Here is a 27,871-nt window from a genome sequence, read left to right on the forward strand (position 1 = left end):
AGAAGCCAAGCAGGAAAGATAAGGGAGAGGGAGAAGGAGAAAATGCGACCGCCTCCATCAAGAGCCAAGAAAGACTGAAAATCGTTGACTCTTCAAGAATGTGGGGTGACAGACCAATTTCTTCTATGGTTCCCTAGAAACAAGGGGTGGCACAACTTACCCATTGGCACTTTCCCCTTGTGGAGGAATTTTTCAATCATTCCTGAGCTTCCACAGATTTAAAGATATCATGTTCCAATTTTATGTTATTGTAAATACTAATAACAGCTTGAGATGATTTAATTTATGTGTCAGGTTCAGGTCAGGTTCAAGGTGACCTTTATTGTTAGTGCCAAAGGTTAAAGCTGACAATGAAAAAAAATTTCAAGAAACCATGTCAAGTACCGTACTTTCACGACCATAAGGCGCACTTAAAAGTCTTAGATTTTCTTCAAAAAGTACGGTGCGCCCTATAGCGCAGTGCGCCCTGTGTGTTGTAAGGAGGACGTAGTAGAGAACACCATGAGAACGCTAAAGGGTGAAGTGTGGGCGTTGATCGTATATACCGGACAATCGCACATACCTGTCTAAAAGGACAGGTATGTGCATTATGTGGAACATCGTTGTTTTAACAACCCTGAAAATGGCAAAGAGACACGCTTATGAAGCACAGTTTAAACTGAAGGCCATCAGCTATGCGGAGGAACATGGAAATCGAGCAGCCGCGAGAGAATTTAAGATTAACGAATCGATGGTTCGCAAATGGAGGAAGCTAGAAAACAAGCTCCGGCAGGTCAAGAAAACGCAGCTGAGTTTCCGCGGACATAAGGCGAGGTGGCCCGAGTTGGAGGAAAGACTCGAGCGGTGGATCATCGAGCAAAGAGCGAGCGGGAGAAGCGGGAGAAGCGTTTCGACGGTCACCATTCGGCTAAAAGCAGTTTCACTAGCTGAAGAGATGAACATTGAACATTTCCAAGGAGGTCCGTCTTGGTGCTTTCGTTTTATGAAACGGTGCCATTTTTCCATCCGGACCAGGACTACGGTAGCGCAGCAACTTCCAGCGGATTATAAGGAAAAGCTGGCCATCTTCCGCTCCTACTGCAGCAAACACATCGCCGACAAACACATCCAGCCCAGCCACATCACAAACATGGACGAGGTCCCGCTCACTTTTGACATCCCGGTGAGTCACACTGTGGAGAAGAAGGGGACCAGCACGGTAGCGATACGCACAACGGGGTATGAAAAGTCTTCTTTTACTGTTGTGCTTGGCTGCCATGCTAATGGACAGAAACTGCCGCCTATGGTGATTTTTAAGCGAAAGACTTTGCCTAAAGAGAAGTTTCCAGCAGGAATCATCATTAAGGCAAATGAAAAGGGCTGGATGGATGAGGAAATGATGAAAGAGTGGCTGAGGGAGGTGTATGTAAGGAGACCAGGTGGTTTTTTCCACGCATCACCATCGCTCTTAATCTGTGACTCTATGCGTGCCCATCTCACAGCCGATGTGAAAAAACTAGTGAAACAAATGAACTGTGAGCTTGCTGTCATTCCGGGAGGCCTGACAAAGGAACTCCAACCGCTGGACATCGGTGTGAACCGCCCGTTCAAAGTAAGGCTGCGAGCGGCCTGGGAACGATGGATGACCGATGGAGACCACAGTTCCACCAAGAGTGGAAGGCAGCGCCGGGCGAGTTACGCCACAATTTGCCAATGGATTGTAGATGCTTGGGCTAACATGTCTGCTGGCACTGTTGTTCGAGCTTTCGCAAAAGCCGGCATCATTTCCGAGGAGCCGCACGGCACGGAAAGTGACTCTGACAGTGAAGAAAGTGAACCTGGCATGTTTGATGGAGATTTAGCGCAGCTGTTCAATTCAGACACAGAGGATGAGGACTTCGATGGGTTTGATTGATGATAAAAATGTGAGTACCAAACTTTGTTTTGCTCCTGCTTTATTTTTAAATACGCACACTTGTATGCTTGTGTGTTGTTGATGATGACGATTACTGGTAATAAAAATGTGAGTACCGAACTCAGGTTTGCTTCCGCTTTATTTTTAAATACGCATACGGTACTTGTATACGCCCTATGATCCAGTGCGCCTTATGTGTGTGTTAAATACTGTAATGGCACACATAACTGAGACTGCGCCTTTTAGTACAGTGCGTCTTATGGTCGTGAAAATACGGTAATATATAAGGGGCACTGAGAGAGCTGTGCAACACAGTATTTATTTTTTCAATATGATGCCGTTCAACATCACAATGATGCCAATAGGTTTTGCAAAAACACACCTCGTGATCTTAAAATCTCAAGTTTCTACAGCTTATAGAAGTCACAGATTTCAGCCAATCCTCCTCCAATCCTGTGGGTAAAAATGATAAAAGACATCATTTTAATATATAGCACTTCAGTCATAGGTCACATGTCAGATGTTGGCTTTATAAAGCAGGCTAATGTCAGTATAAAGTAATAAAAGCATGCTGACGTTAGCATGTTGTGATAAAAACACCATAAAACATCTTTTACATAAGTTTTAGTATAGCCCTTGCTATGGACTTGCTAACAACTTTGTTTCTTCTGTACATCACACATGTTGGCCAAGCTAGTTAGCCAGAGAAAACTACTGTGTTATAATGATAAATCACTGAAGTTTGTTTATTTACTAATGCTAGTTGTAGTTCCACACACATCGCAGATCGTAACTGATCTCAGATCTGTGAAAGCAGAGCAAGGGCAGCATGACTTTACTGTGAAAGACCAGCAGTTTATCCATCATGTGAATGCCCAAACTACCAGGAAAAGCTGCTAGCCTCTGCAGTCACAAGATTGCAGTAATGTAAAGGATGGACACAGAAAGAACAGAAATTAAGTCAGTTATGTTGCTCAACATCACTAGCCACAAACGTCAGTATATACACACACTCATATTTACAAATACACAGCCAAGTAGTTTCACTGTGTAACTTTTAACCACTAGCTTCCACTTTCCTGGAGCCAAACCATCTTCTCTTTATTAACTTTGTCTGGGAAATCAAAACTGTTTGTCTTAACTTCTTTGCCCAGAGACAGAGACAACACGTTATCTAACCCTTTAAGAATTAAACATGGTGTTGTTTAAGTCATGAGTGTGTAAGATGACATTTACATTTACAAATAAAATATTAGAGCTTTGAGAGTTTTTACCCATCAAATGAATAAAACATGTCTCCAAGTCTCAAGAAGCCTGGAAGGAGAACAAACCTCTAAAATTATCTCAAACACACAGTATTCACAGGGTTTTTTTATGTAATATAACTGCTGAACATGTTTGTGGTGCTTTGACTGTAACTGGGCGAGCTAAATACAAGATTGCTATCTGTTAAAACCAGGCTGTAATAGGCAGCAAACTGTCAGCTAAAAAGAGTCATAGTCAGGCTTACTAATTATGATTTAGTGACAAAGAGTTTGTTGTGTTTCTGTGCATGACTAAATCCATTTAAACTTTTAAAACACTGAAATTTATCAAAATTAAAATAAAACAAGTGATCTTTTTAATCAGAGGAAAGTAAGGCAACCTTATTTCCAATTTAGGAGGCTGTGTAAAATTGAAATAAGCATAATGCCGTGAATCAAGTCATTCCAATACTATAGTTTTTGAAATGCATGAGTTGCATTACTATAGTTTCTCCAGTGAGCAGTGGCTGTAATCAAAACCAGAAAACCTCCAAAGACAAGCGCACAGGAGCCACTGATTAGCTGCCTGACTCATAAGTGTGCACATAGATACAAGGAAACAGTGGAAGACAAGGACAAACAGCAAGATGAGACAGATGGAGGAAATGAGAGGGAACGCAGAGGGAACTAAGCACTCCACAAATCATCAGTAAGGGAAACTAGCAAAAAATGTAGACTCAGCATTTTAAAGAATAAAATCGAGGAAAAAATTCACAGAGCCAAACTGAATATAAGAAAAATAAGACATCTAAACTTTAAAACACTCAAGGAACTAAACTAAGGTAACACACCTTAACTATAGTAAAGTAGAGGTTATAGTCCACACTGCTCACGGACCCCGAGTCCCCGGAACCGGGTCCGTGACACTTTTCATTTTTTAAGCGAACAAAAAGTCAAACTGTACATATGTTTTCACCAGGGGGAGTAGCAATAATAATGGCCCATTTATTTACCGTTTGCTATATTTATGTACTGTTTTAGTTTAGTCAATACATCTGCATTTTGTCATGACTGATCAGCCAGGAGGAAAAAACTGAAGGTTAACAAAATGCGAGCCGTTTGTTAGGCTAAATACCACAACAGAAAAACAAGGCAGAAAAACAGTTTTACACACAGGGCATTAAGTTCATTCAAGGAAATTGTGATGATTCTGGAAATGGCCTCATACAGGGAATTCCAACTTGTGGATGTTGGTACCATTAGTTTGCTGCGGCTGACTTCCTCCACCTGTTCAGAGGCTAATGTTGATCGACTTGTTCTAGTCCAAAGAGGAGAACATTTTGCAATGCTACTCCTATATACAGCCTTGGTGTCTGCACAGGAATTTAGACGTTTATCAACATCGAAATCTGAAATCAAGTTAATTGTGTGTGATGCACATCTGCAGTGTGGAGGGAGGCTAAACTGTGCATCACCAGATGCGGTTGAAAGAGCTTCTATGACATCAGTAAAGGTCAGTTCCTCGTCATCACCTTCTTCATTTCACCCCCATAAAACATTTATTATTTACATAGGTATACATGTGAACAAAGAATACTGTGTGTGTGTGTGTGTGTGTGTGTGTGTGTGTGTGTGTGTGTGTGTGTGTGTGAGGTCAAGGTGTGACCCTGTGAAGACTCCCCAAACGCTGGTGCCAGGAGCGGGTCCATCTGAACAAAAGGCTCTTATACTTAAACAGATATACGTGTGTTTGCTATACCATATATCAGCAAGAGAAGATACGACCTCTCCTAGGAGGTGTGATCTACGCCAGAACACTCTGTAGAGGGAGTGAACGCACTCCCCCTTCATGCTACACAGAGTTGTTACAGACCTCCTAGGATGAGACATTCTTTCAATCTACAAATGATTATACACCTCTAAGCATATATGGTTAAATATTTCTAAATACAAATGACAATAACAAAATCTAAACCCATCAGAATACATTTAAAGATAGCTATCAGCTATCTTTTTGTGATAGTTCACATAGGTCATATCAAGAAAAAAAATGTTCATTTCCACCTAATTTACTTACTTTGCAGTTCCCATATCCACGCATGCAAAATCAGATAATTGCACTGTGAAACTTGCAACACACTAGCTTCTCCTTTCCTGCCACCAAACCACCTCCTGTCTGTCAAATGTCTGTGGAAAATCAAAACTATCTTTGATTTCTTTAAGAATTAGAAAATGTTGTTTGCTTTACTTATAAGTGGGTAGGATGACATTTGCAGATAAAATTTTGGGTTTTTACCTACCTAATGATTAAAAAAAGGGTCCAAATCTCAAGATGCTTTTTTTTTTCACTAGTGTCAATTTATTGATGCAGAATAATTGCTAGACAAGGCAAGCAGTGATTATGACTTTTAGTTTTTGACAAGACAAGCTGAAATAGTAGTAAAATATTTTGAAAACACTTCAGTACACTTAAAAGTGTAAAAAGAAATGTTCCCCGTCAGTGTTCTATGGATCAGTGTTACTGCTGCAGATGATTAGAGCTCTATAGTCGTGTGTGAGATGTTCGGTTTTGCTTCCTTTGTCTGGTCAGCCAGGTTATGTTCCCTAACTGTGTTTCCCAGGTGTATCCGCTCTGTGCCAATTCCCTATTGCATATATATTGTCTGCGTCTCCCTCTGTTCTTTTCTCCCCCTTTGTGGAAGTGGTGTCTGTCTGTTTGTCTGTTTCTGCCCTGCTTAGTTTTTGTATTTTCCTTTTTCTTTTTTTCCAACATTAAAACTGTGATTTTTACATCTCTCATTTCCTCCCACTTGACCTTCCTGTCCCGTCTCCAGTTTGTTCAAAATATTGCTCCTCACAGACACCCCAAAAAGAGATCATATTACAGCTGTTTTAACTTCTCTCCAGTGGTTGCCAGTTAGTTTTACAATCACTTTCAAGTTTCTCCTGTTTGTCTACAAAACCCGTCATGGTTTGGCTGCTTTCTACATCTTTGGCCACTTGCAGCCCTGTTCAGCTTCCAGGTCCCTCTGATCAGCTGAGCAGATGCTTCTGACTGTTCTCTGCTCTGTATTTAAAGTCAAAGAGACCTGCATTCTTGTGGTTGTCCCTGACCTGTGGAAGAGCATTGCCCTCATAGTCAAATGTGCTCCCTCCACTGAGTCATTTAAAACTAGACTCAAAACGTATTTCCCGCTGGCATTTGAGTCTGTCTGATTTGTTCATGTGTTTGTGTCATGTGTATGTTTAGCACCTACTATGTATTTTACTTGTTTTTTAAATCTATTCTTGTTTCCTTCTTGTTTTGTTTTGTTCATTTTGCTTTTTGTACGGTGCCTGAAAAAGAGACTCGTCAAAATAAGCTTATGCGTTGGTTCTATAAGGAAGATCTGTAATCCATTATCTGCCTGCTTTCTTGGATGTTAGACCGTTACTTACAATTAAGCACTCAGATCCATATAAAAGGACATTTTTATATTTATTTTTAAGCCCAGACCTGGTAAATGTAGTGGAATTGTACAGCGCTTTGAGGGCCCCGAAAAGCGCTATATAAATGCAATCCATTATTATTATTTTTATTAAATGTGTTGTTTGAGTGCTGCAGTTTCTTTTGGTGCTCTAAATTTCAGAGTTGTTCAGTATTAGTGCTCTGTTACTTCATGTAAGAAAAAAAAAGAAATCAAAAGGAGAAGTGTTTCAGAAGGATAACCAGTGCAAAGTGTTTTTGTAAACCACAGGTTTTAGTTCAGTTTTCTGTCATCTGTTCTCATAAATGACACGAAGCAGCAGCCTTTCTTCTCAGTCATGGAGGGCAGAGAGAAGAGAGCGCTGCACTTCTTGATCTTCGGTAAAACAGATTTTCCATAATGTTTAATACTTTTCTTTATCACAGAGACAGTCTGGATAACTTTACAACTTTTCTTAAATTATTTTTAGACTGAATAACTTTATGTCTTGATAACATTCCATGGTTTAATTTTCCCATAGTTGTTTATCTCGTGGTGTCACCTTCACCTTCTGCAGGTCAGTCTGTTCTAACCTGTCATACTTGCATTTTTAATTTAAAGCCATTTTTGCAATATAGTTCATATTTTCTTGTTCCTCATAGGTCGGCTCAGATTAGCTGGAAATGGGTCCACTCGGTGCTCTGGAAGGGTTGAAATCTATAAGTCTTACTATAACTCCTACTCTTACTCTTACCGTTACCGTTACACCTCCTGGGGAACAGTGTGTGATGATGGCTGGGACTTAAAAGATGCTGAGGTGGTCTGTAGAGAGCTGAACTGTGGGATAGCACTGGAGGCTCTTGGGTCTGCTTACTTTGGTCAAGGTACAGGGACTATCATGCTTGATGATGTGGACTGTTCAGGAAGTGAAACTTCTCTAAATGATTGTCGTCACAGAGGACTTAGGACACACGACTGTAGCCATAGTGAAGACGCTGGTGTGGTCTGTTCAGGTAAGAAAACTGTTTCCAAAGTCTGCGGTGGTGTCACAACTGGGTTTTTTCATGTATTAGTTAAAACTTAGATTCTAGTTTGTTCTCATTCCATCATATTTTGCTTATCTTACTTTTTAAAAAAGCATCATTACAATGTGTGCACTCTAATTTAAAAATCTCCTTTAGCAGCAATAACCTGAAACATTCATAAGATAGAAGCAAGGTCAAAAAAGTTTCTGTCTAACCCCCTCAAGATATTGTGAGAAAAAGGAAATATGAGATGAGAGAATGAAAAGAGCAGTTAAAGTCTGTAAAATTAGTGCCAGTAACTAATCAGAGAAGTTTAAACCATTACCAGCCTGCTCTACACTGTTATAGCTCATGATCAGTTTCAGTGAGTGTTTATCTGATGTTTTTTCTTTATAATTTGACTTAATGGTCATTGATCATATGTCGAAGATGTCCAGGGAGAGAAACCAAGAGGTTGCAGTGTATTGGAGAAGAGAAGGAGGCAGTACATATTATTGTGGTATTCAGGAGAGAGCACACCTGCCTCATTTTTCTGTGTGTATACGAGAGGCTGGAGATAGTGTAACCATAACCAGCAGTGACAGTACTGCACATAACTGCCAGCAGACACTAAATCAGATACAGCATGAAAAAAAAAACAGTAGTCTGGTATTTAGCTGCAGAGATTTGTCATTTGCAGACACAAAACGGTATCAGCTAAGCCATTAGCCAATATCGTAGCCACTAATATTATCTGATCTGAACTCGACTGTGTCCTGTTTTATCTAATACTACATCTTTTTTTTTTTTTTTTAGAAACCCCCCCTGAGCCCACCATCTCCTTGTACAGTAATGAGGTCACCTGGGGTCAGGACGTCAGAATCAATTGCTCAGTCTCAGATAAGTTCTCAGGTGGAACTTTTATCCTCCAGAAGACTTCAGGCTCATTCAGTCAGACTAAACCATCCTCTACAAGCTCTGTTACATTCAATCTTCAAAATGTGAACTTTGATCATGATGGACTGTACCAGTGTCAGTACATGAAAATAAGTCGAAGGTTCAGCTCTTCCCCTGTCAGACTCACTGGTAAGAAAAAAAATCCACTTTGCCAAGTTGTTTGTTTCATTCTCTTCTTTCAATAATAGAATCAGTAACCTGGTGAGATAATGCTTTGATATGTTGATATTTTTTCAGTGAGGTTTCCAAAACCTCGTATCTCCATTTGCCCTGTTGGTGAGGTGACCTGGGGTCAGACTGTTGAAATCACATGTTCAGTCTCAACTCAGGTTTTAGGTGGATCGTTCACTCTGAGTCAAATTCAGGGTTCATTCACGAGCAGTATTGGTCAAGTTACTTGAATAAAAGTAATCAGTAATTAATTACTGATTACTTCCCCAAAAAAGTAATCCCGTTACTTTACTGATTACTTATTTTCAAAAGTAATTAATTACTTAGTTACTTTTTAAAAACACGATTTACAACCTGAAGAGGTGATAAAGTGATAGATCTTTCAGCCCAATTCTACTTTTTCTGCATAATCCATCATACAAAATGTAATCAAATGGAAAAGTCTCTTTTTAAAACTTGTTTTATTAGTTTTAATCTTTTAACTTTATGCATCAAGCAAAAATGTAATTATATGCAACATTCACTGACTGGAAGAAATTTGTTTAATATTTAAACCTATTTTCTACACATTCCAGCACATAAAATATTTTTTCTGTGTTTACACTCACTCTTTCAAATAGATGCAAGTAAAACACAGCAGAAAATAAATAACACCTAATTTCACCTGTCATTCTTCTTATTTTACGGCGCTGTTGTTCAATCGGGGAACGCTCTCTGTTGAGGAGAAAAGCATGAATTTCTTTGTATACGGATTATCCATTGTTTAAATGTCCCGGGCAGTCGAAAAGGAGGCAGAGCTGTTGAGAAATGCTAGGAGCTAACTGAAAGCTAACCGTATCATTCAAATATATTGAATGTTGCAATGTTGGCAAAGAGAGGAAGTGACGTAAGATTTGCGCATGCGGGGTACGGATCGGGTTTCCAGTACGGATCAGGTAGCGACAGTGTCCAAATTCATGGGCTGCATCCTCCTGAGGGCGCATTTGTAGACCGATTATGTCACAGCGATGCGCCGAAGGCTGTCCAAATCCAAATGCAGCCGACAAATGCGTCCTCCTTTTCCCCGAATTTGAAGGATGGGTCGGGTGTGTCCTTCGTGGCCCACCACATCCCAGAATTCATAGCGCAGCCCAGCCAATTCCAGTTTCCAACAATGGCGGCCGCTACTAAGTTTTAAAATTACTCTTATTAATCTTTCTGGGTCACAAAAAGAATATTCACAACATACTTCATACCGTGTACATTATAACATACCATAATAGACCCATTTCTGTAATATACTTACATATCTATATTATTGCTAATATATATTATAATATATCTATATCACTAAAGCACTTCTGGATGGATGCAAACTGCATTTCGTTGCCTTGTACCTGTGCATGTGCAACATTTTCGGAGACGTCTCTTACCCACCAGCTCGATAGCTAGCCGGGAACTCGAGGGTCACTGAAGCCGCTGAGAATGGCACAACTCCCAGCACATCATTTTCAGATCACCGCGGTCTTTCACTACTCAGGTTAAACGTAATATATAAGTCACTTAGACAACCTAAAAATGTTCTTGTTTGGCTTTTTTCAGTGTTTTGTTTGTTCGTGAGTAAATCTGTTTGGCTGAGATTAAAGTTATTAGATTAAATTAGATAAAATAAAACTTTATTAATCCCTCGGGTGGGTTCCTCCTTGGTTTTCACACAGCTGAATAAACATCAAACAGAAAACTGATTAAACAGAAGTGTGAGATGGTCGAGAATTTACTCCAGTGTCCTGTTATATTTTAGATAACAAGGAGCAGACGGCCGAGTTTATTAAACTCCACCGAGACACCGAGGCTAGACCGTCCAATTCCACGGCTGTTTACTTCCGGCCTACCCGACCTCCTGAGGACCCGGCCCACGTAGTCCGCGAAGGCCGGGTCCTCAGGAGGATGCAGCCCATGAATTTGGACACGACCATGGTTTTAGTAACGCAGTAATGCAGCGTTCCTATGGGAAAGTAACGGTAATCTAATTACCGTTTTTGCAATAGTAATCCCTTACTTTACCCGTTACTTAAAAAAAGTAATCGGATTAAACCTCCAACACAAACTCTGCTACCTTTAATATTCCTAACGTGGATTTTGATAACGAGGGATTGTAGCAGTGTCAGTATAAGAAAAGAGGCTCATGTCGTGAATTCAGTTCCCCATTAAGTGATTTGGTCAGACTCTCTGTTGCTGGTTAAAAATAACACAAGTATGGAGTAACTCTTGGAACAAAGCCGATACGAATAACAGTGACGTAAAATAAGAGATTACTGCATTTTCATTTTTATCATTGGTCCTTTGATTTTTTTTAAAAAAAAACTGGAACAAAGTTACTGAAAGAGTTTTTCAATCGTAGCTTTAAACTTAGTTAATTGTTGTATATAAAAACAATGTATTAAAGACAAAAATGTTTACTTTATAGTTTTTAGTCACTTTATTTATCTGATATTTTTACTGCTTTCTTTATTTTTGGCCATTATCAAAAATGCTCTCAAAGCCCACTGTAGCAAGGAGCAATCGGACAGTATTAGAGGTTAGTTATTGGAGACTGTGGAGCGTTTAGCAATGAAAGAATCAAATTTAGAGTTTGCAAAGACCTAAAAGAGTGAATATTCATTCATTAAATCATAAGAAGCATAACAAAAAATGTTAATGCTGGTCCATAACTGCTAAATGTGTAAACAAGAAACTAAGTGTTGTGTTTGATTCTGCTTCCTTCTTAATCCTGGTACCTTTTATTCCCCAGTGAGACTGCAGACACCCAGCATCTCCCTGACCTCTCCTGGTGCAGGTCTGGTCTGGGGTCCTGAAGGTGCAGAGATCACCAGGGGTTACAGTTTTGTCTTCACCTGCTCCATTAACTCCAGTTTTTCCAGTGGACGTTTCATCCTCATCTTCTCTGACTCCAACATCCCAGACAGCAAGCCAGCAGTCAACAACGCAGCCTCCTTTAGTTTCCCTGTAGCTGAGTATGAACACCAAGGCAACTACAGCTGTGTGTATGTCACAGTGTCCACACGGACATTGAGTTCTACTGCAACAGCACCCATTACTGTCATCATTAAATGTAAGTATACTATTGAATTTATGTATTAAAAATTAGAACAACATGTTGTGCACACTGGCCACTCTATTCCCTATTTTTCCCTTATGGATTTTCTCTGTTTGAAAGTTTACCAAACAAACAATACCAAAAAAAAAAAAAAAAATCGGGTCTTTTAATTTCAGTTATTTTTGATTTATTTCAAAAGCTTAGTTTTTTTTATTTTTAATAGTGGGAGACAGAATTAAATATTAGACATGGGCATGAACATTGTAAACTTGAGCTCTTTTAATTCCCGAAAAAAGTCTTTAAACTGCATTTCAATTTAAATCACAGAAAAAAAAAGTCTCTGGACAAAATTGGGCAGACCTAAAAATAAAGTGCTTCAAGTACATTTTCAAAATGGTATTGGTTATTTGACCAGCTTCACCTTTAAACTCAGAGGAACCTTAGCCAAAATTATTTTGTACATTAGGCTAAAATAGTGTGATCATCAAACATTTTAGTGCAAAAATAACAAATCCTCTGGACTCACAGTACCGCCATGCTCATTTACTGTCCATCTCTTTCAGCCAGTTACTTAGACAAACTAGCCTGTTCACATTTTCAGAGCTCAAGGCAGCTCTCTTTTACTTTCCAAGAAGCTCAGTCAAAAACCTGTAGTATACAATTCAAAAAAGTAATTATTAATCTACACAATAACTGTCAACTATAGAGCTTTTTGAAGAAACAATAACAATAAGTAAAAAGAAAAGTTTTGTTTGCCTGCATTACATTGCAATTAGATGGTACAGCTCTTATCAAGGCTTCTGTCAGGTAGTCTTTTGAAATTAAATTTTCATTTTTCACATCAAGTTTTATTATTTAGTTAGTTTAAGTGAACTATAACAACTTTAGGGGAAATGAGAGGGTAAAGAGATAGTCTAGTATTTCTTTAAGTTGCTTGAAGACGTTTCACCTCTCATCCGAGAAGCTTCTTCAGTTCTAAGGTCAAATGGTGGAGAGTCCCAGATATAAACCTAGTGGGAGTTTCCTCCCACAGAGGGACAAAAGGACCCCCTGATGATCCTCTAATCACCTGAGCCAAGGTGTGAAACTGGGCGTGGGTCCCAATCAGCCAGAGTTTCGGGTATGTTCATTGTGAAACCTGGCCCCACCTTATCATGCGAATTCCTGAGGTCAGATGGCCCAGGATGTGAGTGGGCGTTAAGGCGTCTGGGGAGGGAACTCAAAACTGGATTATAGATGGCAGACAGTTGGTGTCGTAAACCCCCGCCTCTGTTCAAAGATGGTCGCTCACAGTGGACATAGATGGCTTCTTTCACTCCTCTTTCAAACCATCTGTCCTCTCTGTCCAAAATGTGAACGTTGGCATCCTCGAAAGAGTGTCCTTTATCCTTAAGATGCAGATGGACTGCTGAGTCTTGTCCTGTGGAGGTGGCTCTTCTATGTTGTGCCATTCATTTGTGAAGTGGCTGTTTGGTCTCTCCAATGTAGAGGTCTGGGCATTCCTCACTGCACTGTACCGCATACACCACATTGTTAAGTTTGTGTTTTGGAGTTTTGTCTTTCGAGTGAGCCAGTTTTTGTCTGAGTGTGTTGCTGGGTCTGAAATGCACCGGAATGTCATGCTTGGAGAAAACTCTCCTGAGTTTTTCTGATACACCGGCTACATAGGGGATGACAATGTTGTTGCGTCTGTCCTCGATCGCTGGTGTCTGGTCTTCTTTTCTGTGCCTCTTTGCTGACTTTAAGAAAGCCTAATGAGCTGCTGGAATTACTAAAGAGGCTCAGTGTTTTGTAACTGAAAATTGTGAACAGGAGTATTTTTGCAGCTGGCCTTATGGCATATCACTTTAACAACCTGCTCAACCAAATGGTCGAGCACATTTATATTTCAATAAGAAGAGTGCCTAACTTCACTCCAACTAACTGAGCCATCTCTACTACTTAGTTAAGGTATGCAGTGCTGAAATAATCCACCAGATGTCACTGTGAATGTAAATGGTTGGTTCTTCTTATCCCTCTCCCAACCAGGAAGTGAGAAACCAAAAAACCACCTAACATATTTTGAGTGTTTTTGATTAAACTAAGGTAGGAAGGTATAATGTTTTGGATATGTGATAGTGTTAGAGGACTTACTGAACAGATTTATGTGACTTGATAACATTAAAAAAATTCTTAATGTGTAATCGTTTTTTGTGCTCAAAATTTGTCACTTTATGGTGCTAATGCTAACATTAACCTAAATGTTATTAAATGTATTATTTGCCATAAAATAAACACATCTGGACCCATTTTGTTTATCCACTGCTGTTGATAAATCACATTAAGTGTTAGCATAGCAAGAATATGCTGAAAGAATTTCCACAGTAAGTAATTTTTGTAACTTTCTGAGTTAATATGGAAAACTCAGAAAGTTACAAAATTAAAAAGAATAATATGGTAAAAATCAAGAGTAACATGTGAAAATTACAAATATCACAACTAATTACCTTTTAACTAAATTACACTAGCTGGTAAATTAATATTACTAAGTTGTCAAAATTATAATTGTATACTTTACAAGTACTAGATGGGCGCTGAACAATTGAATGGCTCATAACCACATGCGCCAGTGGTGGATTCGTGAGTGGTGTCTCCTGATACCATCCACTTTCAAGCACAGTGTGTTTGAGGTCATGGTCTCACATGAAGCCACAAGGGCTGCCACTCTCCGCCAATATATTGCCAACAAACTCTTTGAGTGGGGTTTTAAATTGTTCTGCCAAGTTCATCTGGATTATCGATAACTTGCTGCCGTAAGGCAGATCCACATTCTTCAATGCTTCCCTCAGTGTAGAGGAACAGAAGCTACCTCTAGAAGCCAAAGTTGTAAAAAACATTGTGCAAACCCATAAAAGAACCACAGCTCTTCACAAGTTTGAGCTTGGTCCAGAAGTTGCACTCCTCCTTGGGTGTCAGGTGCACTGGTACTCTATGACCAAACTGCACTGGGTGGAGCTCCCCTGATGGCAGGCAAAGACCTAATGAAGAAGGGCCATGGAGGTCTGAAGAAGGTCTGATTGCAGTAAAAAGGTTTGACAACAAATATGTCAGCCTTCTAAGCAATGCCTGTGGGTTCATGCGTCTTTCATCTGTTATAGGATGTAGCAAAGAGTCCAACGCAAAGATCACCATTTCATGCTCATCACTCATCCCTGCAAATAAGTAGCATATGGACAGAATTGACTTTTTTCAACTGTATTTTCTACTGTACTTGTATTAACATTACATTTCATAGGTAAACCATTAAGTGACATCTCAACTATTTGGTAGAGATCAATATTTTAAAATGGCCTGTATTTATATAGCGCTTTACTAGTCCCTAAGGACCCCAAAGCGCTTTGCATATCCAGTCATCCACCCATTCACACACACATTCACACACTGGTGATGGCAGTTTTTAAAAACTATAGGGTCTTAAAAAAAATATTGATTGTGGCTATTACTGACCCAAGTCAATAAGAAATGCAAACCAGTGGTCCTCCTTGGGCTCTTGCACTCTGGGGCCTCTGGAAGTCTGGGGCCTGGATCTCCTCCATGCCTGCTTCATGCCCTGGGGGACGAGGCTATGGCTCCCCACACCCTCTAGCAGATCATTACACGGAGAAACCTTTTGAATACAAGCGCACTGATCCACACAGGTGTGCACACAGGTGTACACACGGGTGTTAACTGTTCATAGACACAAACCACATCTTCCTTGGCTGATACCTCAAAGCACATTGTGCGCTGTCGGTCCTGCGTGCTGCACTACAACAATCATTATTTAGTATTTACTGTTATTTACACTTAGCTGGATTAATGAGATGGTGTTGTGTTTACTATGCTGATTTCTTTTTTGCTTGTTTTCTCTTATTTTTTCTGTTTTCTCTTTCTCCTTTTCCTATCCCCCAGCCATGTCTGTCCCATCTGTAACAACTGAAAATAAAAATAAAATAAAATAAATGACAATAACAACAAAAGTTGATCAATTGGACCAATATGGCAAAGCCGTGATGATCCACTTGGTAAAGTAAATCCGTTGGGTATCTTTGTTGGCCTTCAGACAAACAAAACCAAACGGGACAGGCAAAAACCAAACAAACAAAAAAGAAAGAAATGCAAACAAAAAAAATTTCCATTGCTTTTTTTCTTGGTGGGTTAGCTAAAGGGATAGGTAGTTGTAAGAGTTTCACTTTCAGGAGCAGAAGATTTAAATGAATTGAAAATTGAAAAGTCTGCATCACACAATTTTTGCAAATTGCACAAACGCTGAAGCTCAAGTCAGATCATCCTGTCATTGCAGCATCGCAGTTCCTGGGCGGCCTTTCCTCATAACAGCCATCCCTCAAGCTTCTCTTCATTTAAAGCAATGCATTATCAGAGATTGTAACATCTAGTCCTTTTACTGAATTGGAAAAATAGATAAAACAAAGATTATAACATTAGAAGACAAGATAGAAGGATCAGAACAGGAACGTAAACAGGGGTTAATAAACTAAAGCATTACCTAAAATGGGGAACTTAAGGCACAGATAACAAGAAATTCATAAGCACAAGGAAAGTAAACATAATACAATAAATAGCAGGTAGTGGAGCTTGAATGTAAACCGTTACCCTAATCCTGTATCAGGCTTAGGTAGATAAAGCATACATACATACATCAATAAGAACGATTCAAAGATAATCAAAAATAAAAAAGTAGAGAAAACCAAAACATCCCCAAAACCCTGAGTCAAAGATGCAGGGACAACAATAACTCATGCAGAACCACTTTCTATCTTGCATATTTGACAAAAACCTTTTCTCTCTTAGTTCCTTGGATGCGGCTGGTCTTGTCTGCAGTTACTGTGGTCCTGTTGCTCCTGCTGGTCTTGTTGGTGGTCTTCCTGGTGCTCAGGAGAAGGAGGCAAACACAGCTGGGCTACGTCCACAACAGAAGTCTGTGCTCACCAGAACAAACAATATATTACATGAAAAAACAACAGCTTTGTTTTGAATATGATGTCCACATGACAGAAATCTGCTCTGTTGTCTTTCAGTGACTCTAACAATCTGTGATGAAGATGATGACGTCAGTGACAAAAGATATGGATTCTGAGAGACTGAACACCAAAGAAATCACACTGAACAAACAGGAGGAGCAGAGAAAGAGAGAAGAAAAGCAGATGAAGATCAAAGCAGTAGTGATGAAAATGATCATGTATTTGTAACTCGGTCATTTGATGAACAAACTGTGGACCTTTGTAGAGAACAAGAAGATATTTATCAAAATTATTCTGCTTGCAGCCCTTTTGAGCAAGTAACAAGTGACAACAACATTCTTCAAATCTCCTAATAAAGATTGCTCTCCCAAACTGAGTGATGGCACACCCCTTTTTTTCAGGCCAAGTCATCCTGAGTTAGAAAGACTTCGGTTTGGCAACTAGAAAAACAAACAAACAAACCACAGTGGCACTCACTGTGGTTCGCTGGACTCCAGACTGTGAGATCTCAATTACTTTATTTTTCATTTGTTCCTGAATTTCCTTGGATCACGGAATGATGTCTGCTCCGCTTTGTCAGGCAGGTCCTATTTAAGTGATTTCTTGATTGAGAGCAGATGTGGCAGTAATCAGTCCTGGGTGTGGCTAAAGAAACTGAACCCTGCTAGTGATAAATACATTAAGTGTCATCTAACAATGCTCCAAAGTCACATGTCAGGAGTGTTTCACGTGTTCCCTCTTCAAGCGCTCCAGAGAGGTCACAAGCATTCTCGCTTTTTAGATTACATAACTGAGTGGGTTTGTAATTGTAACACAAAAAGTCAATATGAACAAAAGGACGAGCCATCCATCCAATCACGGGCAACTCTGCTGAGAAGATGATGTCTAACGATATTATATATGTATTACTCTTAGACTGATCTAATAAGTATTTTTTTTAACTATTTTCCTACCTGACAAATTTCTAATATTTCCAAACTAATTTTGAAAAAGTTCCAATACTTTGTGAAATGTGATGAAAATTGATAGACTGTCCCAGTAATAGTGAGTTACACTCAACAAAAATATAAACGCAACACCTTTGTTACTGCTCCCATTCCCCATGGGATGGACGTAGAGACCTAAAATTCATTCCAGATACACAATATAACCATCCCTCCCAAACAGTGGTCACAAATCAGTCCAAATGTGTGGTAGTGGGCACATCTGCTATATTGAGATAATCCATCCCACCTCACAGGTGTGCCACATCAGGATGCTGATCTGACATCATGAGTAGTGCACAGGTGTACCTCAGACTGCCCACAACAAAAGGCCACCCTGGAATGTGCAGTTTTGTCTCACAGTAAAATGCCACAGATGCCACAAGCAATGAGGGAGCGTGCAATTGGCATGCTGACAGCAGGAATGTCAACCAGATCTGTCGCCCGTGCATTGAATGTTCATTTCTCAACCATAAGCCGTCTCCACAGGCGTTTCAGAGAATATGGCAGCACATCCAACCGGCCTCACAACCGCAGACCTCGTGTAACCACACCAGCCCAGGACCTCCACATCCAGCAGGTTCACCTCCAAGATCGTCTGAGACCAGCCACCCAGACAGCTGCTGGAACAATTGGTTTGCACAACCAAACAATTTCTGCACAAACTGTCAGAAACCGTCTCAGGGACGCTCAACTGCATGCCCGTCGTCCTCATCGGGGTCTTGACCTGACTCCAGCTCGTCGCCGTAACAGACTTGTGTGGGCAAATGCTCACATTCGATGGCGTCTGGCACGTTGAAGAGGTGTGCGCTTCACGGATGAATCATGGTTCACATTGTTCAGGGCAGATGGCAGCTGAGAATGTCCCAGTTCTTGCATGGCCAGCATACTCACCGGACATGTCACCCATTGAGCATGTTCGGGATGTGCTTGACCGGCGTATACGACAGCGTGTACCAGTTCCCACGAATATCCAACAACCTCGCACAGCCATTGAAGTGAAGTGGACCAACATTCCACAGGCCACAATTGACAATCTGATAGACTCCATGCGACGATGTGTTGCACTGCATGAGGCAAATGGTGGTCACACCAGATACTGACCGGTTCTGGGTCCCCAGACCCCCAATAGTGCAAAAAACTGCACATTCCAGGGTGGCCTTTTGTTGTGGGCAGTCTGAGGTACACCTGTGCACTACTCATGTCAGATCAGCATCCTGATGTGGCACACCTGTGAGGTGGGATGGATTATCTCAATATGGCAGATGTGCCCACTACCACACATTTGGACTGATTTGTGACCACTGTTTGGGAGGGATGGTTATATTGTGTATCTGGAATGAATTTTAGGTCTCTACGTCCATCCCATGGGGAATGGGAGCAGTAACAAAGGTGTTGCATTTATATTTTTGTTGAGTGTAATAAAAAAAAGAGAGTTTGTTCTGTTTACAGTATTAACAAAACCTTTTTTAAATTTTGCATTCCTAAACAATGAAAGTTAATGTGCAATGACAGCTGTCTAACGAGAGCAGGGATGTCGAACTCGAGGGCCGGTGTGCTGCAGGTTTTAAAGGTCAGGTCAACACGCCTGAATCATTCAATTAGTTCATTACCAGACCTCTGGAGAACTTCAAGACATGTTGAGGAGGTCATTTAGTCATTTAAATCAGCTGTGTTGGATCAAGGACACCGACCCTTGAGGACTGCAGTTCGACACCTGTGAACTAGAGCATGGGTCTCAAACTCCAGTCCTCAAGGGCCGCTGTCCTGAAACCTTTCCATGTGTCCCTGCTGCAACACACCTGCATAAAATCTGTAGGTCATTACTGGATGCCGAGGCGGCAACCCCTAATCCTACTCAACTAAATTTAAATAAAAGTGTAAGTTTAAAAAAAAAAAAAAAGAAGTACTTCTAAATCTACTTTTATTGCACGTTCATTCCCTCATGAGCTGCTGTGACATTATTCAAATGGCTGAAATGCCACCTCAGCATGCAGCGAGGTTCTATAGAGTCTTACTAATGACATACTAATTGTATTCAGGGGTGTTGCAAGAGGGACACATGGAAACGTTTCAGGACACTGGCCCTCGAGGCTTGGAGATTAACTCCTGTGAACTGGAGTAAAGTAAGACAAAAACGTTATTGGGCTGTGTAACATGGAAATGAGTATAATGGAGTGATTCAAGTCAGTCCAATGGTCTCCTCCCATACACAAAGACAGAGACAAGAAAACAGTGAAAGACAGCGAGAAATTGAACACAGAGGGAACTAACTAACACAACTTTACAAGTCATCAGTGACTGAAACCAACAAAAGAAAATGAAGACTCAGTATTTCAAGGAATACAAAAGAGAACAAACTCAACAAAACAAAACAAAAAAACAATTAAAGAAGAAAATAAAGACATCTAAACCTCAAAAAACACAAGGTACTTAACTAAGGTTACAACTCTTACAAATAGTAAACTATTTGTAAGGCTAACTAAAGAAAAACAAAGAACCCAAACCAAGAGAGAGCCTGTAATACTAAACCCAAAAGACAGACTAAACATATACAGAGGACACAGGGGAGTCATATTAAACAACAAACAAAGAGGAATATGGACAATACAGTCACAGTTAATGGAAGCTGACTGTGTGGAGTGAGGAGTAGGACCCAAGGGCAGACATGCGAGAACAAAACTTAATGTTAACAGAAAGCGAGACGTTTATTAAAGGCAGGTTTTAACAGCCCAAAACAAAAGCGTGAAATCAATTCAAAGCTAAACAATAATCTAAAATCGGGAAAACAAGAAGGAAAACATGAAATACCCTAAACATGACAACTGGGCATGCATACATGAAGACCTGGAAACATGTCATGACGTAGCAGACGCTTGGACATGAAATGAATGAAAACACAGAGGATAAATACACACAGGAGGTGATCAGGGGGAGTGGAAACACATGAGGAAACAGCTGATACGAATGAACATAGTGATGCCACAGGGGAAGTGAAATTGAACACACGCTGAACATGGAAACACAATGGGAAGCAGACATGACAACATGAGCTTGACAACATAGGAAACGCAGAAATGAAGCAGAAATGAACCGACGAGGAACACGCACACTGTAACTACACGCAGAGGGGAAAGGGGACTGGAGATGAGACATGGACATAACTAAGCACAAACAGAACGTAATGTGTGGGGGGAAACACACATGACAGATGGAACAGGTCACAGGGGAACTTGTAAACAAGAGGAGGGGACAGGAGACAAAGACATCACTGAAACAGATGAAGGGTGAAGGAGACTTAAACACAGGGGTGAAGACACGAGGGGAATCTAATAAACAATGAAATATAACAGGGCAACGTAGGAGCTTAAGATAAGTAAATGAACTTGAACATAAACCATAAAGCATCAAAATATATGAAAACTCAAAACTCTGGATCAAACAACCCAGGATCGTGACAAATACAGGCTAAATACTCTAACATAAAGAGGAACCAGAAGCACAAATCATAAAACTACAATAACAGTAAAAAATAATAATAATCCATATTTCCACAAAACTCAAAACTCTGTTTCTAAGACCCATGACATGACAACCTGAGCTGGCTCGACTGAGTTCCTCACTGGCTTTGCCCAGCTACCCTATGGAGGAGCTCGTGTTGTCGACTTGTATTTCATGAACTGTGTCTTTACTTTTGTAAAGTGTAATCATATTTACTATAAGTGTGTCTGAGTGTACAGATGCATATGTGTCCATCTATGGTCAACAGAAATTCAGTTGGTCATCTTGCAGCATCGTTTGCCAGATACATAAAAGTATATACACGTGCACACTAAAGCAGCTGCACTGTGAAACTTTAACCACTAGCTTCTCCTTTCCTGGCACTGAACCACCTCCTGTCTGTGAACTTTCTGTGAAAAACCAACACTGATCGTTTTTACTTCTTTGACATTTTCCTGAATATACAGAAGCAAAAATGTTATCAAACCCTTTAATGAATTAAAGATCACGTTTTAGTTATGAGTGTTTATTATATGGAAACACGTGTTGTTTTCAGTCATTTAGTTTATTAAAAAGAAGAGGAACCACAGCTACAACATGTGAAGCTCAGACCAGGGAAGCTGGTGGAGGACAGAAAATAAAATGAAGTAAAATGCTCAAAAATTGCTAGAAAACATCAGGATAAAATGTTTTTATTAGTTTTTAGAAATGATTGATTAATTACACCGTAGATTAGAGCTCTGTTACTGTGTCTTTATTTTTTATGTTTTTTGTAATTTTTTCATTTTCTATTTTTTTTCTTTTTTCAGGCAGAGAGAGTAATGCCAACATTCAATTTTCTTACACATGATATCTCAGAAGTTTTGATGCACATACATTCACACTGATGTACATAAATAAATCAGGTGCATATAAGGAAAAGGTTTGTATGTATTTTCAAGTCCAGAACTGGTAAATTTGTTATTTGAGTGCTGCCGTTTGCTTTTGTTGTTCAGTATTAGTGCTCTGTTACTTTCAAGTAAGAAAAAAAGAAAGAAAGAAATCAAAAGGAGAAGTGTTTCAGAAGGATAACCAGTGCAAAGTGTTTTTGTAAACCACAGGTTTTAGTTCAGGTTTCTGTCATCTGTTCTCATAAATGACATGAAGCAGCAGCCTTTCTTCTCAGTCATGGAGGGCAGAGAGAAGAGAGCACTTCATTTCCTGATTCTTGGTAAAGCAGATTTTCCATAATTTTCAGTGCTTTTATTTATCTATCACAGAGACAGTCTGGATAACTTTACAACAACTTTTCTTAAATTATTTTTAGACTGAATAACTTTATGTCTTGATAACATTCCATGTTTTCATTTTCCCATAGTTGTTTATCTCGTGGTGTCACCTTCACCTTCTGCAGGTCAGTCTGTTCTAACCTGGCATACTTACATTTTCAATTTAAAGCCATTTTTGCAATATAGTTCATATTTTCTTTTTCCTGGTAGGTTGGATCAGATTAGCTGGATCTCGGTGCTCTGGAAGAGTTGAAATCTATAACTCTTACTCTTACTCCGGGGGAAGAGTGTGTGATAATGGCTGGGACTTAAAAGATGCCGAGGTGGCCTGTAGAGAGCTGGGCTGTGGGATAGCTCTGCAGGCCGGTAGGTCTGCTTACTTTGGTCAAGGTACAGGGACTATCATGCTTGATGATGTGGACTGTTCAGGAAGTGAAACTTCTCTAGATTATTGTAGGTACAGCATTAGTTATTCCTGTAACTTTGGTCAGGACGCTGGCGTCGTCTGTTCAGGTAAGAAAACTTTTCTATAGTGTTTATGGTCTTATCACTTTATAATAGCTGTTTTTTTCTTGTACTTGTCAATACTTAGATTCTAGTAAGATCTCATTCCATCATATTTTACTTTCGCAGAAAAGATGTTCAAATGTTTAAAACACACATTTAGTTGTTGTTTTATTACACTCAGTCTTTCTGTTGAACATGTTTGCAGTTTGATGCATATTTAATGAGATAACTGTTTTGCATAATTAAACATACCATGTTAACACGTTTCTTACTCAAGGCTTGTGAAGAACTTTGAGCTCAGACTTCACTTAAAGCCTAATTTACAGACTTTTTATCTTGAAAAAGTTTGCCATCCTAAGATCCTAAAAATGTGACTGTTGACAGTATTTTCTAATTCATGTGGAGTTAAGAGAAAGTCATTTTTCTTTCAGGCAGCAATGTGTGCAGCACAGTATTTTCAGTGCTTGTCCAAAAAAGTGAACTCTTTAATTTTTAGCAGCAATAACCTCCAACAATTGTATTCAAAGAGCAGCAGGGTCAAAAAAAGCTTCCACTTAAGCCCCTCAAGTATTTGAGGTTTTTCATTTGCATACATAAAATGGTATCAGCTAAGCCATCAGCCACTAAGATTATCTGATCAGATCTTGACTATGTCCTGTCTTATCTAATACTGTATCATTTCTTTAGAAACCCTCCCAGAGCCCACCATCTCCTTATACAGTAATGAGGTCACCTGGGGTCAGGACGTCCGAATCACTTGCTCAGTCTCATACAAGTTCTCAGGTGGAACTTTTATCCTCCAGAAGACTTCAGGCTCATTCAGCCAGAGTCAAACATCCTCTATGAGCTCTGTTACATTCAGTCTTCACAATGTGAACTTTGATCATGATGGACTGTACCAGTGTCAGTACATGAAAACAAGTAGAAGTTTCAGCTCTTCCCCTGTCAGACTCTCTGTTACTGGTAAGAAAAAAATCCACTTTGCCAAGTTGTTTGTTTCATTCTCTTCTTTCAATAATAGAATCAGTAACCTGGTGAGATAATGCTTTGATATGTTGATATTTTTTCAGTGAGGTTTCCGAAACCTCGTATCTCCATTTACCCTGTTGGTGAGGTGACCTGGGGTCAGACTGTTGAAATCACATGTTCAGTCTCAACTCAGGTTTTAGGTGGCTCGTTCACTCTGAGTCAAATTCAGGGTTCATTCAGGAGGAGCCAAACCTCCAACACAAACTCTGCTACCTTCAAAATTATACTTATACTGACACTGGGATCTTACCAGTGTCAGTATAAGAAAAGAGGCTCAAGTCGTGAATTCAGCTCCCCATTAAGTGATTCTGTCAGACTCTCTGTTACTGGTAAGAAAAACAAAAACAAGTATGGAGTAACTCTTGGAACAAAGCGAGATAAGAGTGACATGAATAAGAGAGTACTGCATTTTTATCACAGATCCTTTGATTTTTTAAAAAAAAACTCTGTAACAAAGTAATTGAAAGAGTTTTTCAATCAGAGCTTTAAACTTATTTAATTGTTACATATAAAAAGAGTGTATTAAAGATAGAATCTGCTGCTCTATATAGTTTTTAGTCACTTTATTTATCTGATATTTTTACTGGTTCATGTTTTTTGGCCATTATCAAAAATGCTCTCAAAGCCCACTGTAGCAAGCAGCAACCAGACAGTATTAGAGGTTAATTATGGGAGACTGTGGAGCGTTTAGCAATGAAAGAATCAAATCCAGAGTTTGCAAAGACCTATAAGATCATTCATCAAATCAAATTCAGCATAACAATAATATGTTAATGCTGGTCCATAACTGCTAAATGTGTAAACAAGAAACTAAGTGTTGTGTTTGATTCTGCTTCCTTCTTAATCCTGGTACCTTTTATTCCCCAGTGAGACTGCAGACACCCAGCATCTCCCTGACCTCTCCTGGTGCAGGTCTGGTCTGGGGTCCTGAAGGTGCAGAGATCACCAAGGGTTACAGTTTTGTCTTCACCTGCTCCATTAACTCGACATTTTCCAGTGGACGGTTCTTTCTCATCTTCTCTGACTCCAACGTCACAGACAGCAAGCCAGCAGTCAACAACTCAGCCTCCTTTAGTTTCCCTGTAGCTGAGTATGAACACCAAGGCAACTACAGCTGTGTGTATGAAGTCACAGTGTCCACACGGACATTGAGTTCTACTGCAACAGCACCCATTACTGTCATCATTAAATGTAAGTATACTATTGAATTTATGTTTTGTACTGTCCTAGAAGGACAGTAAATGCTGGCGATATGATAAACACTCCTTTGACTACGATGACCTGGATGACTGAGAACCTTCACAGAGATAAACACTGTTGTCTCACAGAAGGTTTGGTGTTTGTGTGTCTTTGTTACCTGAGCTAACTGTGTTTGCATTTAGCACCTTTGCCTGTGTTTTCTGTGGGTGCTCAGATCCCTCTAACACTCCAAACATGTTAGATACAAATGTCATCCTAAACAATAAATAAAAGACTCCATACGACTGTAGATTCATCAAAAGTCTGTAATTAGTCTTAAACTCATTTCTGATTAACACACGTTTGCCAAACAAGAACCTCCTTACTATGTAAAACCATGATTACAAAGGAAATAGGAAGTGCCAATAAATAATACAAAACCACTTTCTATCTTTCATTTTTGACAAAAACCTTTTCTCTCTTAGTTCCTCGGATGCTGCTGGTCTCGTCTGTAGTTCCTGTGGTCCTGTTGCTCCTGCTGGTCTTGTTGGTGGTCTTACTGGTGCTCAGGAGAAGGAGGCAAACACAGCAGGCCCACATCCACACCACAGGTCAGTGCTCACCAGAACAAACAACATATTACATGAATCAGCAGCTTTATTTTGATCATGACATCTAGAAAAATCTGCTGTGCTGTGTTTCAGTGACTCTAAAAACCTGTAATGAAGAAGATGACGTCAGTGACGAGGAGAGGATCTATATGAATGTTGAGACACTGAACACCTACAGGAATTTTACCAAACAAACAGGAAGAGCGAAGAGAGAGGAAATATATGAGAAAGAGAGAAAAATGGAAGCAGACGAAGAACAAAGCAGCGGTGATGAAAATGATCATGTATATGTAACACAGATGTTTGCTGAACAAACTGTCGACCTTTATGAAGAACAAGAGGACATTTATCAAAACATTTAGATTTATAATGATTAACATCGATCCATTCAGATTAACACAGTCAGAATAATATTTAATACATTTTAAGATTGGAAGCTAGAGGCTCCATCATTGATCAGAACATTGCAGCCTTTCTGGCTCGTCATCAGTGTAAATATTGTGGGGGGATCTAGTTTATCACAGATTACACATTTTGAATTTCTGTCTTTTAATAATACCCTCTATAAAATGTCCGTGTAGATGAGTTGGTGAAATTATAGTTCAGAATTGGTTTTAGTTAAAAATAATTTCTTTTTAAGCACATAAACACAGTGTGGTGATAAGTGTAAGTATAAGAACGTTGAAAAGATGGTTCAGAAAGCTGCATCTGGTCAGACACAAACTCAGAAAAGCTGGATTTGTACAAAATGAAATGGCTTAGCGATAACTTTTCTGCTGGACACTGGTTGTTAGTTTATTAGTTTAGAGGTGGTGCAGAGGTGCACCTGTGTGTTTATGCTGTTGTTTGCACTGAAGACCGTGAACGCTTAAAAAAGATGTTCCTGAAATCATAGAAATTTCACTTTGGAGATGTTTGAAGCAGCTTATTCATTTTGTTGTGTGTAGAAATGTAAAACAGTGTTTCAGGTACAATTCAAATATGTACAAGTGTCCTTCCTGAAATACCAGCAACAGGGAATAACATGTTTTTCTGTCCAATGTGATGTGTTGAATTTTCTCACAGAATCACATCAATTAAAGGTTGCATCTGATTTTACTCTAAATTGAGCTGAATGTCAAGAAAAATGTAAAGTTAATATTTCATTTCCTGCTCATTTGATTTATTTGAGTTGTATAAGGCTGTTTTGCTAAAACTCAGTGTAGCACTATTGATGCAGAGTATGTATATTTTGTATATTCTTTTTAAGTATAAAGTAAAAGAATACATTAGGCAAGTTTTTATTGTGAAGCCAAGCTAATCTTTGTATTTCTGATGATTATTTAAATGATATAATGCAAATAAATTTGCAATAAAAACAAAAAACAACTTGTTCTTGGAGTATTTGGAAATTAATTACACAATATAACTGCAACTATCTCCAAAACAGTGACCTACAGCGCACACCTGTATTTATCATTTAGCCACTGACCTGTCTGACTGTTACATACATGCATTAGCAGTCTCAGTCTTCCTATACGTTTTGTAGAATGTATCTTTAACTTATTCAGCATGAGCTCTTACTCAGTATTAACCACATATTTCAACACATATACACAGAACTATTCACACACGATGACTTGTGCAATTGCATTATGAAACCTTTCAAGCATTAGCTTCTCATTTCCTGGCATCAGATCAGGATTTGTCTGTGAATCAACAGTGGAAACCCAAACTGCTGCTCTTTGCTCTTTTGTCATTTTTCTATTTTTTAAAGAGAAAAAGAAAATGTTAACCTCTTTAATTAAACATTGTGTTTGCCTTATTATTCGGGGTGCATTAATGAGAAACGTGACTGTTACATACATGCACTAGCAGACTAATGTATCACTGTGATATGTATGTAAGTATGAATGCACAGCACGTATCTGTATCTATCTGTAATCAACAGAAATTCAGCTTGCTCATATTTCATTAGATATACATACACATATTCACGCATGCATCCCCATATGATTGTGA

The 27,871-nt window shown here is 39.4% G+C and overlaps 2 protein-coding genes across 3 annotated transcripts; both read left to right on the forward strand.

Moving 5' to 3' along the window:
* Positions 1 to 6,903: 6,903 nt before the first annotated feature.
* LOC146566838 (uncharacterized) lies at positions 6,904 to 17,168 on the forward strand. Its single transcript, XM_085286339.1, has 7 exons — positions 6,904 to 6,985; positions 7,126 to 7,161; positions 7,247 to 7,597; positions 8,405 to 8,674; positions 11,487 to 11,807; positions 16,623 to 16,748; positions 16,850 to 17,168. The coding sequence occupies exons 1-7, from the start codon at positions 6,943 to 6,945 to the stop codon at positions 16,906 to 16,908; spliced, it is 1,206 nt and encodes a 401-aa protein (XP_085142465.1). The 5' UTR covers positions 6,904 to 6,942; the 3' UTR covers positions 16,909 to 17,168.
* Positions 17,169 to 22,443: 5,275 nt separating this feature from the next.
* LOC146566839 (immunoglobulin superfamily member 1-like) lies at positions 22,444 to 27,157 on the forward strand. Of its 2 annotated transcripts, XM_085286337.1 has the most exons (7): positions 22,444 to 22,486; positions 22,634 to 22,669; positions 22,755 to 23,057; positions 23,739 to 24,014; positions 24,948 to 25,271; positions 25,745 to 25,870; positions 25,964 to 27,157. In XM_085286337.1, exons 1-7 carry the CDS (start codon positions 22,444 to 22,446, stop codon positions 26,230 to 26,232), a joined length of 1,377 nt encoding a protein of 458 aa, XP_085142463.1. In that variant the 3' UTR covers positions 26,233 to 27,157. The 2 variants fall into 2 exon arrangements, with proteins under 2 accessions (XP_085142463.1, XP_085142464.1); XM_085286338.1 differs by lacking the exons at positions 22,444 to 22,486; positions 22,634 to 22,669 and adding an exon at positions 24,122 to 24,409 and having other exon boundaries at positions 22,825 to 23,057.
* Positions 27,158 to 27,871: the final 714 nt, after the last annotated feature.

The sequence above is a fragment of the Mchenga conophoros genome, linkage group LG9 (assembly GCF_057382185.1).
Source record: "Mchenga conophoros isolate Kocher_MC1m ecotype Shallow Benthic linkage group LG9, M_conophoros_male_GT1.1, whole genome shotgun sequence".
Taxonomy (NCBI): Eukaryota; Metazoa; Chordata; class Actinopteri; order Cichliformes; family Cichlidae; genus Mchenga; species Mchenga conophoros.

Bases quoted from the DNA above. Each gene is read 5' to 3' on its own strand.
- LOC146566839 (XM_085286338.1), top strand. From the start codon at position 22,949: ATGCTTGATGATGTGGACTGTTCAGGAAGTGAAACTTCTCTAGATTAT. The intron at 24,015-24,121 runs GTAAGAAAAAAA...ATATTTTTTCAG, and splicing joins TGTCAGACTCTCTGTTACTG to TGAGGTTTCCGAAACCTCGT. The intron at 25,272-25,744 runs GTAAGTATACTA...TTTCTCTCTTAG, and splicing joins CATTACTGTCATCATTAAAT to TTCCTCGGATGCTGCTGGTC.
- LOC146566838 (XM_085286339.1), top strand. From the start codon at position 6,943: ATGGAGGGCAGAGAGAAGAGAGCGCTGCACTTCTTGATCTTCG. The intron at 7,598-8,404 runs GTAAGAAAACTG...TTTTTTTTTTAG, and splicing joins CGCTGGTGTGGTCTGTTCAG to AAACCCCCCCTGAGCCCACC. The intron at 16,749-16,849 runs GTCTGTGCTCAC...GTTGTCTTTCAG, and splicing joins GGGCTACGTCCACAACAGAA to TGACTCTAACAATCTGTGAT.